This window comes from Pan paniscus, chromosome 1 (assembly GCF_029289425.2).
Source record: "Pan paniscus chromosome 1, NHGRI_mPanPan1-v2.0_pri, whole genome shotgun sequence".
Taxonomy (NCBI): Eukaryota; Metazoa; Chordata; class Mammalia; order Primates; family Hominidae; genus Pan; species Pan paniscus.
Window position 1 is genome coordinate 165,453,167 of NC_073249.2, and position 16,181 is coordinate 165,469,347.

Genomic DNA, 16,181 nt, shown 5'->3' on the forward strand with positions numbered 1-16,181 from the left:
CTGTATTAACTGCTACCTTCATTATCTTTCTCATGATTATTAAATATTTAATATCTAAGTGTTTTATGGACTGTGGCATTATTCCACTATGTTTCTTTACATAGATAGAATAAAGTTTCCTAAATATGCACTTGAGATAAAAAAGTAATATTTTATTTTCACTCTTCAAAGTTGATATTATATAACATTTAATAAATGTGTTAAGTGAACATAGAAAATTTTGTTCACATATTGTATAACATCAGGCACAGAAACTTTAGAATTCAGCTGTCAGAAGTCTGCTAGGGAAAAATATCACTTCTAATTTTGATTTAAATTATATAAGCATATGCCATAAGAGTCATATTTATTTTGCTGCCTGATGTTAAAACAACCAAATAACAGCTCTTTAACAAAAAATTCCCCTCTAAAGAGAGCAATAAAACCCATTTTATTTTCAATTTTTTCAAAATAGTTTCATGAAGAGACCTGCCTTAAGTCCTATAAAATTTTGATCAAAATGCAAAACTGGGCATTTGACAGTTATATAGGGTGTCAGGACTATTACAAAAATGGTTAAAAATTTAGAAGTCAGATGCTTGATGCTGGTGATCAGCTCAGTTTTTACACTGTTTCCCAAGAGGCCTCTATTCAACCAACGACAACAGTTCACATTTAGTCCCCAATCAAAATTCGGTTGAAGGAGATTCTGCTGTCCCAGGCTTTTTACATTTAAGCTTAATAATTCTACAGAGGCAGTCTCACTCCCCCATCAACATTTACTTATATATTTAGTATTGCTCCTCAAAGACTACCTCGTCTGACGATCAGAACGCTGTGCTTTCTTGCCAGCAACCTTGCCTTTGCGTTATTTCTGAGTGGGCTGAGAGTCCATAAGTGAATGCTTTAGAATAAGCCAAGCAAATGAATATACAAGCAAAAAGAAAAGAGGCACCATATTGATTTGTTGTCTAGACAGAAATGTATCTGCTAACACATCACCAGACATTAGTCAAAGCTGCCTGTTCTGGCGCAGATATGCAGAATCAGGTATTTCTGCAAGTGAAAAAAAATCGGTGACAGGATGGTGTGACATACTATCCTAAATTGGCCAGTAATAATTATGGCTAATCTGTGACTTCATGCACAGTTATTAGTAGAAAAGGAAAATCAAATTTGGCTTTATGCTGGTCATTGTTTATTATTATTGGCCTTGGGATACAGCTTTCCACTGTAAACATCTAATCCTATATTTGAAATAAAATTTCTGATTTTTAAAAATCACTTTTACATTTGGAATGCCATTTCAAATTGTGATTATTTGGTTTATTTGAGGAAAAATAAAAACATTCATGTGAAGCTATTGAACACTGTTTAGCTTTATACCAAGATAAGTGGGAAAGATAATGACTTGCAGAAATAACAAACCATAATAAACTGTACTTTTAGCATCTTGAGTTCAAGTACTGGTCAACTTGATCTAAAGTGTTACAAGACTGTATTTTTCAAAAATATCAACTTCGTTGATCTGAAACATCTGTCCCCTTCATCTCCCTACCTCTCTCTACCACCCCAAATCATTATTTAAAACTATTTGGTCTTTCTATTTTGTTAACTGTATGAGCCCTGGGGTTAGAATGCATGAGGTGGAATGATCAGCCCACAGAACTTAGAAGGTTATATAGTTCACCCTTGAGCTGATTTATATCCATAAACTTGACAGTTGTAAACTTAACACAAACACTGTTTTTAAACCCTGACTAATCACTCTTAGACCAAGTTAACTTTCCCACAATCTAGAATAAATATGACATTTGCCTGCAGTCAGTCAGCACAACATTAGAGCACAATGTCACATGATCATAAGGTCTCCCCTTGTTATTTTTATATTCGGCTAACATTTCTAAAGAAATGGAAAAAAAGAGGTTTCCTTACATTGAGGAACCCCACCTGTCCAGCCTGCTGACCAGCATCAGGGCAGACAAGTTGGACAAATTCTTTCAGTGTCTCCTGAGGGTGATAGCGGATGGCTGGGTGTGAGAAGTAAGGCCCAGGCTGCTGGATAATGGGTGATGTCGGGAAATGAAGAGTCGATGGTGTTGCATGCGGACTTGCTGCAGGAAAAGAAAACATCAGGGTTATGAAAAGAAAGACCTGCTTTGTCATAGCTGAACCCGATTCAACTTCCTCCTTTATTTCTCTTCCTGGCCCGATTCACAATATTGCTCATGTGACTGAATTTAACACTGGATAGGTCTGACAGATTTTCTTCCTTAAGGCTCTAAGACAAACACGGAGGTTAGATTAGGGTAGAGTTTCAAGCTGTCTTTCTATTTTCAGTGGACATGAGTTATAAAGGCATTAATAATCCTTGGTGAGGCTGAAGATTATTCATTACCTTAAGAGCCTTTTTAATGAAGCAAGCAATAAAAAATGTATTTGGTAGATTAGACCTGACTTAACTGACATTACATATGACAAATTCTAGTTTGCACATATGGATCCCCTTTCACGCTGAGCTATCCATAGACAATAATTCATTGTTAAAGCTCTTATACCCCTTTCAAGGAAATTTCTAGGGACTAATTCAGGATGAAAATTTTTTGAAGTATGTAGTAAATGATCACTTAATGAACCCATGCAATTTGGGTGCCTCACTTTACACGGATGGTTTATGTCGCCTTCAGATGCCATTTCAAAGACAAACTCAGAAATGCATATATGTTACAGCAGGGGAACCCACAGGGTAAGCAGGCAGTGACCCCTGCTAAAATGTTGGCCCTGTGCCCATAAAAACTGATAAAAGACTCAGACAACTACTACTCCCTTACATTTGAACCCTGGTAAATTTCATGTGAACAAGAAGATTACATTAGATTAAAAAAACTTATGTGAGGTGCCTAATAACCTCTCTAAGAGAACTTTTGCCCTTGAATTAGAAGGATGATTGATAAAACTGGCTGGAGGATAAGAGCAGTGCATGGGAAGGTTGCAGATATTCAAACCAAGTCAAGCCAAGATAGCAGCTCTTGCTTCTCAATGAGAGCCAGAGAAACCTCTCCCAAATTAGAGGAGATGAAAGTATTTATCTTTCCTTTCTTCGGTTTAAATCTTTAAACTAAAAATCACAGGAATGTCCACATTTTGGAAAATAAGACCTTTCCAATACCAAGAATGACTCATAATACTGAAGAGAAACCCAGTAAGACAGGCCACCACTTCTACCACTATCCCACTTGCATGGCTAAAGGCTGTGAAAAAGAATGCATCTGTATTAGTTGCTGGGCATAGGTTCTTTGTTCCCTACCGGGATCTCCTCATGATTGGGGCACTTTCTGACTAATGACTGAAATGGCTCATGCTATGGGGTTCAGAGTGACATCTGTAGTTTTCAAAAAGACTGGAAATGGGCGATTGGAGTGGAAGCAACTTTCCAATCCATGTCTTGCAGGTGGTCTGGTGCAACCCTTTAATTTATGCAATCTTTAATCTGCCCAATAAATATTCATAGGCTCCTACTATGGGCTCAAGAAACAAATCTGAGCCAAAACAGATGAAATTTTGCCATCGGTCATACAATTGAGGATGTCTCAAACATAACCTATTTGAATCAGAATTTTTATTACCTTCTCCTCTCAAGCTTACACTTCTCCCAGCCTTCTCCATCTTCGTAAATACCTTTTCAACCCACTGCAATATCCCCAGAACTGAGTCTGGCACTCAATAAATATTTGTTGAATGTGCAGTGAATGACTGAATATACAGAGGTTAATAAGATAATCATACCGTTAAACATAGAATAAAATTTGCTAAAACCAAAACTTGGTTTCTCCACCTGGTCAAGAGCCAGGGAGCTTTTAGAAAAATTGGTAAAACTGGCCTGGTACGGTGGCTCATGCCTGTAATCCCAGCAATTTGGGAGGCCGAGGCAGGCGGATCATGAGGTTAGGAGATTGAGACCACCCTGGGTAACACGGTGAAACCCCATCTCTACTAAAAATACAAAAAAATTAGCCAGGTGTGGTGGCGGGTGCCTGTAGTTCCAGCTACTCCAAAGGCTGAGGCAGGAGAATGGCATGAACCTGGGAGGCGGATCTTGCAATGAGCCGAGATCACGCCACTGCACTCTAGCCTGGGCGACAGAGGGAGACTCCGTCTCAAAAAAAAAGAAAAGAAAAATGAATAAAACTTAGGACTTCTTGCAATGAATGATAAATCTTGGGATCTATTGTTGTTGCTTGTTAAAACCCACAAGCTAAAAAGTTAAATGGCTCTGGTCATCTCTTACTCTGCAAATTATGCCATTGGCTTTAAAGAATCAAAGGAATTTTTTCATCCAACATGGTACAGTCCTCCTTGCTGGTGGCAAAAAACTTGTACTCGGTACCCTGCGTCTGATGGAATAGTCACTAGTTAAGGACAGAATGTGATATTTCCCAAACTAGGCTGAGAATATACTGAGCCTAACAAAACGAAACACTCAACTTTTGCAGGATGCCAAACACAAAGGTGCCAATTCTGCTGACAAGAGCCCCTGGTAGGCTGACCTTGAAGACAAAGTGCCGCTGCCTCAAGTGCTCAATGGAAAGTGATGGGTAATTGTTAGATTATGAAATCACGGTGGCCTACAGAGAATGCTGCCCAAAAAAGAAATGCACTTGAGCAAAGATCAAGCAGAACTGATCTTTAAAGAAATGAGATAGAAGAAATAACTCAAAAGCACCCTGTCATCTCCCCATTAACTGTTATAAACATCCTTTCCCTCATTTTGTTGTTGTTGTTAAATACGTAAAAGACAATCATTAGCAACTTAAATTTAGACCTTCATTTTTTATTTTACTAAAAACAATTTATTCACCATTTCCCTGTGGAATAGAGTTTAACACAAACACAAGAACATATGGTACTATATGGAATTAATTCTACAATGACTGATTTATAAGAATCAATTAATTCTTAATTAATACCAGGAAATCATTTAGCCTGTAGTTTCAAATTGGGCAATTGCTGAGTCTGCATTTTAAAGGGTCATCCTTTGCAACCCTTACTTTCTCATGCTTTGGACTTTCTGGTTCAGTCATCAGTTCACTGTGCAACTGGAGAGAAATCATTCGAGATCCTGAACCTTCATTTCTTCAAACAGAAAATAGTTACGTTACTGACATCACAAAGCTCTAGTAATTATTATTAAATAGATGCTATTTCTCTGGATAACCTGCTATTCCTCTTCTACCAGACAATGAAACCCACTGAAACTCAGAATTAAGATTTCATCAATGCCTGCCTAACTTTGTTTTTCTTCTCTCCTATTTCTTGTTTTCTCTCTTCATCTTGGATGTTTTTTACTGTACCTAAGTTTTTATTTGTCTCAAATCATTTTAGAAAGAGCCACTGGGGTTAAATCAATTAAAGAGTAAAATTCATCAACTATATTTTGAGATGGCCAGATCAGGCTTTATAGAAAAAAACTACCATTATGAATTTGGCATGATGCTAATGGAATGCACGAAGAATGGTATGAGTCCAGATTTTTGACGAAGAAAAACATGTCTTATGGATGTGTGTGTGTGAGTAGTTGACACCATAAAAAATTATAGCACATTATGTAAATGCATATTTAGATCCTTTAAAATGTGCATTATTTACTTGAGAGTCAATAAAGGCTTTTCTCAAGTGGTTACAGTTTATTGCAGTGCATCCATCTGTATCCACATTGATGTTAATACAATTTTGTGTATTAAAAGACACTACAAAATTGGCTGCTTCCGGCATCTAATACTCTTAGTACCCTAGGCCAGGAGCAGCAGAGAGTGTCAGAAACACTTCACTCCTGATGGATCTCACTACTAGTTTAAACTTTAACGAGTGGCCAGACTTGTTTAAAACAACTGTTTGGGCTTTTCACAAAGAATATAAATAAGATGGGAAGGAAGGAAATTTGGTCAGGTTTCTTTGGCTGCAATGGCACTGCCTACACATCCTGAACAAAGTAGCCACAACGAAAAGAAACAGAAAGCCACAATTTCCCAAAGGGTGTAATACTCAGCTATTTATTACAAAATGATCATATTACTGGATACTTTAAAAAACAAAAGCAGGTCAGTCAGGTTGGTTTACTTGTTCATTCCCTCCCCACCAGTCCAGCAGCCCACCAGTTCTTAAAAATCCTCTCTTGGTTTTAGTTTAAAGGAGAAAAAGTTAAAAATTCAAACAATTGAAAAAATACATATACATGTTTAACTCAAAAATGCTTCTTCCGTTAAAAGCAGAATTTATTAAGACTGAGAAAGGAGAAGGTCAAGATCATTATTGTATTATTGGATATGGTGCGAGACTTCTATAATACAACCAGTGATTCTTGGTCTGAGAGTCCACTATGGGGAGAAGGACTTGTAGACACATAAGAGTGCTCTTAAGAGGAGTCAGAACTAGTTAGAAAATCTAAGCGTGGGCCATATGAAATAGGATGGTATCAGGGAGCTGTGTCCAGACAAGCTTGGAATCTTGCATTTTTCTGCTTTTATAAGTCTTAGGGAAGAAAAAGAGATAGAAGAAGAAAGTAATCTCTTAGTATTTCCAGTAGTTTTTCTCAAGCTCAACCTCCAAGAACTCTAATAACTCTCACACATTTTCCCTCAAACCAAAATTTTATGGGTTGAAATATGTTCTTCTGTATTATAACCCTGACATTGCCTTAATTGCTTTATTCCTTGTCCATGAACCGTTGCAGATTCTCACACACTGGACAGAGACTTGGATTCTTTTCACGTTAGCTTTTGCTTTCTGGCATCAGCCTTTAAATCCCAGTCTCTCTTCTATGGGAGGCTCCAAAGAAAAGCTGTCAAGACAGCAACACAAACAATAAAATCTAATCCTCCTTCAGGCGCAGTGTGCTCTTAAGGCAGTGTTATATACAGGCTTCTTCCCTCACAAGAGTGAATAATCACTCCTGAGCCCTGGCATCTGCAAAACTTCACAGTCTTAGTGTTAATGAATACAAAGGCAGTGGCAACAGGTGAGATTCCAAACAGTTTTTCTCTGTTAGCGCCATTTTAAGAAAAACCTTCTTATCTGTTTTCAGAAATAAGATGTTCTTTAGATGAAAGTTTCCATTTCCATAGAGTAAGGGTGGCATTAAGAACTCTTGACTACTCATAATTAGAAGTAAAAATTTGTAATACGGCAAAGCTTCAAAAGGAAAAGAAAATCGAAGAAAAAAATCCCACTTAAAAAACAAAAGAAGCTTTCCATAAGGGTAAATAGAACATAAAAATGGCTGGGGTTGTCAACTACTACGTATCTTGCTTCTTCAGAAATTCAAAACCACACTATATAACACCATTATACCCCACCTAAAGCTGAGAAATCTATCTTAATGGTCCATAGCCCTAATTTATAAATCATGCATGAATCAGGCCTGCCATTGATGAAAGCTGAGAAGTTTGGAGTTATGGGATTTATCTTAACAGAGACACAGCAAAGAAGAATTGGCAATGCTTTTCAAACCTTTAAGAGGTGATGCCTTTTCTAAATAACAAAGCTTTTGACTCGAGGTGAGCCAAGGTTTTTCAAAACATATGGTACATATCTTTTAACATCATGAAGATGCACGTGAAAGGACCCGGATATGTCAATTGAGAGAAATATATGACATTGCTTGACAGCTTGCAAAACACCAGTGTTTTTGTATTACTGCTACCAGACAAAGTAACTTTATGCCACGGTTAGTTTCCAAGATGGTTGATAGAGTCTATTCCATTTGAATTGAGGGGATTTTCTAAGAGATCAAATTCTAATGTCTTTTGGAAAAACAGAAAGAAAAAGACCCACACAAGAAAACAGAAGGCCAAAGTCTTTTAAAATTTTTATCTAGATCAATTTTAGCTACTTCAAGACCTTTGTTGCTCAAGGCTCTGGCTAGACCAGGAGTTGGCAAACATTTTCTGTAAAGACCAGATAATAAATAGTTTAGACTTTGCAGGCTATATGGTCTCTGTTGCAACTGCTCAACTCCGCTGCTACAGTGCAGAAGCAGTCACAGACATTACATAAACAAATGAGAGTGGCTGTGTTCCAATAAAAGTTTATTTTCAAATACAGGCAAAGGGCTATTGGACCTGCGGGCCCAGCCATAGTTTTCCAGTCCCTGGTGTAGACCCACAAAATTCTTGTTCACTCTCCAAGCACCTGCTGTGCTCTACGAGTCAGACCCCTGACAATCACTACTAATTCCACCTCAGAAAGCAATCTGGTCACCTTTGATATCTCATTAACTCTCCATGGTAGCCTTTTGATTGTCTGTCTTCACCATTACTTAATATGCCTTGGTCTGTGCTGGCTGACCACATCCGTGTGTGTGTGTGTATATAATTCTAAGTTAAACATATGACTCAGAAAAGCAGTGCAGTATAATATAAGGACCAGGGCTTTGGAGTCAGATAGACATGAGTTTAAATTCTAAGCTCTATCACGAGCTATGCTTCAGGTTGCTGAGCTTCTCTACAACTCAGTTTTGGCATCTGTATAATGGGGCTAATAATACCTCATAGCGCTGTTGTGAAGACTAAATGAGACAATGTATATAAGGCACACGGCACAGTTTCTGATCACACAATTAAGTGATCAATAGCTTCTTTTGTAGTATGATAGTACTATCATAGACAAGAATGGGATAGGCAATGAATACATTGAAATTTGCTCCTGTGTGCTAGGACCTGTTCTGATTGTAGAATACACGAAAGAAAGGAGTGGTGGAACAAGAGGTACTTGTTGCTCGCCTGTCTCTTGGACAAAAAAGTACATAAATATTGATAAAATAGTATATACTATCAGCATGGATATGACATGAGGGCCTTGAAAATAATTCCACAAACAACAAAATGAAAAGTAAAAGCAACAACAGCAGTAGCAACAATCTTGACCTAATAATCATAGATACCATAGATATCTAAGTAAAGAAAAAAGTTCTTTATAAAGACCTAGACAAATAAAGAGTCTTTGCTGACCAAACATACTGTGAATTCCTGCCTTTACTTAAATTTCAGACTGTGAGATTTAACCCAGAAGCTTAGAACTATGGGGCCATCTCCCTTTAGATGCTATTTTTCACTTAGACCTACAATCCTTGAGTGTCCATACTGACCTCCCTCTTCACCATGTAGGCCCCTGCCAACCGGGCATTATTATTATTATTTTTTTTTTTGGAGACAGAATCTCACTCTGCCACCTAGGATGGAGTGCAGTGGCACAATCTCGGCTCACTGCAACCTCCGCCTTCTGGGTTCAAGCAATTCTCCTGCCTTAGCCTCCTGAGTAGCTGGGACTACAGGTGCCTGCCATCACACTCGGCTAATTTTTGAATTTTTTTAGTAGGGACGGGGCTTCACCATGTTTCCCAGCGTGGTCTTGAACTCCTGAGCTCAGGCAATCTACCTGTCTCGGCCTCCCCAAGTGCTAGGATTACAGGCCACTGTGCCTGGCCCCCAGGCACATTTCTGACCGCACCACAATCTGAGCATGGCCTCCCCACGGCCTCCCAAAACATGGAAACAGTGGAAATCTCTATCATTTCCCTTGAAAGTCCCATCGTGTTAGTTATTGGGAGTTTGCTTATCAGAAATCTAATACATATTGACTACTAGAAATACTTTTCGGCTGGGTGGGATGGCTCACACCTGTAACCCCAGCTACTCAGAAGGCTGAGGCGGGAGAATCACTCGAGCCCAGGAGTTTGAGACCACCCTGGGCAACACAGTGAGATTTCATCTCTACAAAAAATTTTAAAAATGTAGCCAGGTGTGGTGGCAGGTGCCTGTAATTCCAGCTACTTGGAGGCTGAGGTGGGAGGATTGCTTAAGCCCAGGAGTTTGAGGCTGCAGTGAGCCATGATCACACCACTGCACTCTAGCCTGGGTGACAGAGCAAGACCCTATATCTAAAAAACCAACCAACAAACAAAAAAACAGTAACAAAAACAAATGCTTTTCAGAAGATCTAGGGCATTTTTTAGGAATATTTTCAGACTAGATAAAGAGACTTGGGTTTTAACTTAGTTTCTGCCACTACCTGGCATATTATAAATGTGGGTGGCTTCTCTCTCCCTAGGTCTCTCTTCTCACAATAAGCAGCTTGGACTCAATACTCTCTGAAGCTCATCTAGTTTAAGCTCTAGTGGATGTATAGAATTCAGTCTCTGGGATTACATTTACAAATAGTACAACTGATCCATAAAAATAAAATTAAAATCTAAAAATTGAAATAAGGAAGGCTTTTAAAACAAATGATTTTAAAAATGTTTATGGCATATTAAGTTGTACGGTATATCTAGACTCAGTCTTTAAGATACTTTGGCTTTGGGGAGACTGTAATATTTAGAGTTTAAAAAACCCTGAGTGTGCTACTTCAAGCTCTGTGAAATACAGCCCCAGCCTTTGTCCTGACAGGGCCTCTTTGAATCAAAATTGACCATATTCTCACACTAATTGCCTAAGCTTCCATGATGGCTGATGTGAAATGTGTTCAAACGCCACACAACAGCTGTGATTATTGGAAATATTTAGAGTGATGGTTTAATAGGCAAAGTTGACAAGAATCCAGTTACATGAAGGGAACTTGAACTTTTACGTAACATGTAAGCGATACTACTATGAGACTAAATGAAGAATGAAAAACAAATCAAAACAATTACTTGAGAAGAAAACTAACCACCATAGATTGGATGATTCCAGAGATTAACAGAAAAAGGGAGGGAATCATCCAATGACCTGTTGGAAGTGAAATGGAATTACAAACTGCAGTCCTGTGAAAGAGGACTTCAAAAAACAAGATCCATGCAGATGCTTCTTGCACAACGACCAAGTACTGGATCTAGGCTGTTGCAAGTCTTTTCCTGCATTAAAAAAAAAAAACACACACACACACACACACAGAAAATAAGCAGACAGAAAAGCAAATCTCATAACAAACATAAAGCCATGGGTTATTTTGCAGCATTTCTCTCCACCAAATTGTCAGATTTATACTGAAATGGAAGCCTCTATTTCTGTGCAACATGATTACTAAAGCATAGGCTACTTTTCTCTCTCTCTCTCTCTCTGAGACAGGGTTTTGCTCTGTCGCCCAGGCTGGAGGGCAGTGATGCAATCTAGGTTCACTGCAACCTCTGCTTCCCAGGCTCAAGCCATCCTCCCACCTCAGCCTCCCAAGTGGCTGAGACTGCAAGCATGTGCCACCACGCTCGGCTAATTTTTATATTTTTAGTAGAGATGGGGTTTCATTGTCACCCAGGCTGGTTGCAAACTCCTGAACTCAAATGATCCGCCTGCCTTGGTCTCCCAACATGTTGGGATTACAGGTGTGAGCCACCGCTCCCAGCCAAAGACTACTTTCAAGGTATCCTCCTGAACTTGAAGTATCTTCCTGAATTCACCCCATAGGATTTGAGGATTAATCCTACTGTGGGTAAATTTCACACAAGGAATGGAATAAGCAACAGAATAATCAGTCTAGTGATTAAAGTCAGGGTACCAAGTTTTCATGTCAGCTTGGGTATTGACTAGCAAGACGCCAGCCTCCTATATTCCTTAGTGTCCTCTACTACAAAATGAGCTTGACTCTTCTGGTTGTAAAATCATTCACTCCCTGTGTTAATCTGGGCAAAATTATTTAACATTTCCAAACCTACAGTTTCTTATCTTTAAATTTCTTATCTTTAAATAGTAGCAGCAACTGGTCAGGCATGGTGGCTCACACCTGTAATCCCAGCACTTTGGGAGGCTAAGGCAGGCAGATCACAAGGTCAGGAGTTTGAGACCAGCCTGGTCAACATGGTGAAACCCCATCTCTACTAAAAATACAAAAAATTAGCCAGGCATGGTGGCGTGTACCTGTAGTCCCAGATACTCAGGAGGCTGACGTAGGAGAATTGCTTGAACATGGAAGGCAGAGGTTGCAGTGAGCCAAGATCGTGCCACTGCACTCCAGCCTGGGCAACAGAGCAAGACTCTGTCTTGGGTGGGGCAGAGGGGGGTAAGAAAGAATAGCGCAATTTGAAAGGCTTTTCTGAGGATTAGAATTAATGTACACAGGTCCCTCATTCATAGTAGGATCACTCGTTCAACAAATGTGTTGAGAATCTACTGTGTGCCAAACAGCATGCTAGACTCTGGGTTATTTAATATTCTTAGGATTGTTTTTAGAATAAATAGAGATACATGAAAAGTAATCTGGATTATACAATGCAATGAGGTAACACCAGCTAATTGAGAATCAAGAGCCGAACTGTTTTCAAGTGACCCTGGGGGTCTGCGGCATGAACAAATAGGCCTGGGTTTTTCTTGTGCTCTGCAAACACTAACTGCAGGAACAAGCCACAGCTAGTGAGTAAGCTGAGCCCATTGGCCAGTGCTCAGGCCAGCTTTGCTGTTATCTCCTGGGGGTAGCTATTATTTTTGCCTGCCCAGCAGTTCTTCACCCCTTCTTCTGGAAACAGAGCTCTAATGTTTCTTGGGGAACTCTCTGTCCCTCAGCCTCAGCCTATGTGGTTAGGATGGACTTAACCCGCTGACTCCATGGGTGGACAGGGAAGCCGGGTCACACCAATGAGGCACTCCATTGTCTTTTAAACATAAGGGTTATTTTAAAAGTGAGCAAATGACCCAAACCCAGATAATCAGAATCATAAGCATCCAGGAGTAGGCCCTTCCCTAAATCTATTGTTGAAAAGCTGCTCTTTTTTCTCTTGGGATTATTAAATTGGTGGAAATTAAGCCTGGAGCTGCTCACACTATCTGGGCCACAGTCTGAGGATATTTAGCCTAAGCACAAAGCTCACACAGAGAATAGTAGACCTGGGTGGGGGTGGGGTTGGGGAGGGGGAGAGACGGGGAGAGAGGGAAAGAGGGAGAGGGAGAGAGAGGGAGAGGGAGAGGAACAGGGAGAGGGGGAGAGAGAGCGAGCGCGCGAGCAAGCGCAAGAGAGCAAGAGCTTTCTGAAGGTAGCATCTGAACACCTGACTCCATCTCTACCTGAAGCCATATACCCCTGGACTTTTCAGTTACATAAACTAATCCATTATTTGCTTTTGGGGGAGTGGAGGAATGGCAAAGCAATTTGGTTGGGTTTCTTTCATTTGTAAGAATCTTTCACTAGAACAAATATGTGTTAACATATCTACTGTTCATTACCTGGTATGTGACAATTCAACAACTCTTATTATGATACTCAGGAATTTGGAGATTCAGAAAGATCTAGACATATCCCTCAGGGATACCAAAGTTTTAAAAATTCATATTGCATACCAACAAAAAAGACCCATATATCCTGACATAAGTACATCCAAATCTCTGTGAATATTTCAAACAGCTTGCTATAGTATTCCTCCATCTTCTTTAATTCCCTGCATATTAATCTCATCACAGGTGTAATCGTTTGTCTAATATCTGTCTGTTCTGCTAGATTGGAAGAGCAGGACTGGCTGGTCTAGCTTGTTCATTAGGGCCCGGCACAGTGCTTGGCAGATAATAAGTGCCCAATAATTATTTGCCAAATTGACTCTTAAAAACAACAGATTCTTGTAAACAACAAAGGTGCATATCCCTTTAGGAAGAGCCATGCCTGAATGAAGGCAGGTCAGAGCAAAGCCTAGACCATGGCTAAGGGGCTACCCCTTATGCGAGAGGGGCTGCTTGCTCCACTGGAAAGGCTCCCCCCCCATGCTTCCAAGTGTACAAGAGCGATGGGATGGGGTAACGGGGCTTGCTCATGTCCCCGAGGCCACATCTCTTCTAGGCAAATGTGGCCTCTCCCCGAGAGGGGTAACACATTCTTCCTTCTGGACCAACACGAGCAGGTAGAAAGAGAGAACTGGGGATGGGGAGTGAGGAATGAAAGAATCATCGCAAGAGAACCACATACAAAAACATACAAAAACAAATAGCAATACAGGGATGGGAGAAACTGAGAGATAATGAACATGTATGTATTGGATGCCTACTGTATACCGAGCTCTTTCCATGAGTCATCTCACTTCCCCTCCCAGAAAGCCTTTCCAATTTGAGACAGGTGCAAAAACAAAGACCAGCAGAGAATAAGTGACTTGGAGAAGCTAGACCCCAAGTGGCCATCCAGGATCTAAATTCTATTCTGTCTGACTCCAAAGCCCACGCTCTTTTCATTGCCCTCTGCTGCTCCCATTTATTTTTCAGAGGTCAAATGATTTATTTGCTTTCAGATTTTTTTTTGCTCATAGGCCCCTTATTATTGTAATAGCAGCTGGCAATTCTGATGATCCTGAGATGTGTTTTGTGCATAAGGAAAAGGAATTTTTTTCAGGGGGAAAAAGCAGCTACCATTCAATATGAAGAAACGGCAAATGTAAATTTACTGCCAAAATATGAAGTTTAAAAAACATTCCATACATGTGGGTGATTAAATATGCTAGTTTCAATAACACAAAGGATGCAGCCTGGAATGGGTGACTCTTAGTGATACTGCAAGCACATTAATAGGGCCATACATTCCCATTTCCAGTATCAGCACTCACCCCTCCTTTCCTACATGGATGATAAGCTGATACTACATAAACATTGTTAAAGCTACAGACCCATGCTATAGTAATTCACTTAACTTTAACATGATTTATGATTCTGTCAATAGGGGAGGTTGAAAACCCTGCACTGAAGCTTAAATGTGAGCTTCATATTTAAAACAGTAATTGTGTCTGTGTGTGTGTGTGTGTGAGAGAGAGAGAGAGAGAGGGGCAGAAGAAACCGAGAGAGAGAGAGAGAGAGGGAGAGGGAGAGGCAGAAGAAACCATTCCACATAAAGAGGAGATACAAGTTCAATCTTGAATTTTTTATTCTATGCTGAAAAAAGGAAAATAAATAATGAGTCTATACATGGAATCAACTTAGGTTAAGCTAAACCAGAAAGAACGTGGCTTATCTTACTACGCAAGGTACAGTCCAAGCGTACGATACCAGGAAGTCTTAAAATGAGGGGGTTTCCAAGAAACCTTGCTCAGAACCACTGCCTTCACTATGTAAGGATACGTGGGTCTATGCCTGTGTGTGCCTGTGCGCACACGTGCACCAGTGGGACACACAGGCCTGCGTGTGACTGAGAGGGACAGAGAGAAAGGGGCAAAGGAATTCCAAGGGAAAGCAGCTTCTTTTGTGAAGATGAGTTTAAATCCAGGTCCCCTGGGTTCATCACCCTATTCTCTTCAGCACTCACCCTGGAGGCCCTTTGCCTCTTTAAGAGATTAAGAAGCCAAGTGGTCTCACTGCTCTAACCTGTCCTCCCAGGGACAACATATTAACATGATTCCACTACGGAAGAGCTCTCTTTAGAACTTTGCTGCAGGGATGACAAATTAACCCAGCAGGGTGTCCCACACATCTATCACAGTACAAATTATTAGTGTAATAGAGCTTTTAGTTGTGCATTTATCTAGTAATTATTGAACGTTACACAAACCCAAGCTGAGCAGCCATGGCTCTTTATGAGGGTGGCTCGGTGGGTGGCCTTACAGTTAATTTAGGATAGTTCTCCACTAGGCAGTTCACTTGCAGACAAATTAGCTAAACAGCCTTCTCCTTTAAATATTTTCCATGTCACAGTGAAACTCTTTACAATACAATAAAGGTACAGTTTTAATTACACGCTTCCTGACTTTTGTTTAGTTGTAGTTTTAAAACATTTGCTGGCACTCTTTTTTCCTTTGGCTGGGCAGTAATAGCTGGTTTTAAGTATCTGGCTAATGAATTTAATAATTTCCTGAACTGGGACTTAAAGGACCTTTGCAAAAAAAAGAAAAAAGCTGCTTTTTCTTTAGTGTCCTGCAACTTCAAATCCCATCCACAACGCTGCCCATTAGGCTAGGCACTGGTACTTGAACTAACCCTGAACGAGGCTCACAAGCCCTCTTGCTTCTCTGTTCCATGCTCCTCAAAGGTGGTACTTGTTAGATCTATGAGGCCTGCATTTGAAAATCAATTCTGGCAGTTCTTCTTGGAGAAAGGCAATGTAATGTTTGCTCAAGTGACATACTCCAATAATAAATAAACACCGTGCGTCTGTTGGCAGATTATTTCAGTGCCTTGCTAGCAACAGGTACCTAATTGCTTCTCATTTTCCTGAGATGATTCAATTGCACTAAACCAGGAGAGACAAATTAGATTCAGTGGATCACCAGCATGTTC

General features: G+C 40.0%; 1 protein-coding gene across 2 annotated transcripts in view; it reads right to left on the reverse strand.

The window, feature by feature from the left end:
* The window catches only part of NFIA (nuclear factor I A), a 381,707-nt gene that overhangs the window by 56,514 nt on the left and 309,012 nt on the right, over positions 1 to 16,181 (reverse strand). For both annotated transcript variants that reach the window (XM_034966293.3, XM_034966283.3), the window contains exon 8: positions 1,915 to 2,093. In XM_034966293.3, coding sequence (XP_034822184.1) covers positions 1,915 to 2,093 — 179 coding nt within the window. The remainder of the gene's footprint in view (positions 1 to 1,914; positions 2,094 to 16,181) is intronic.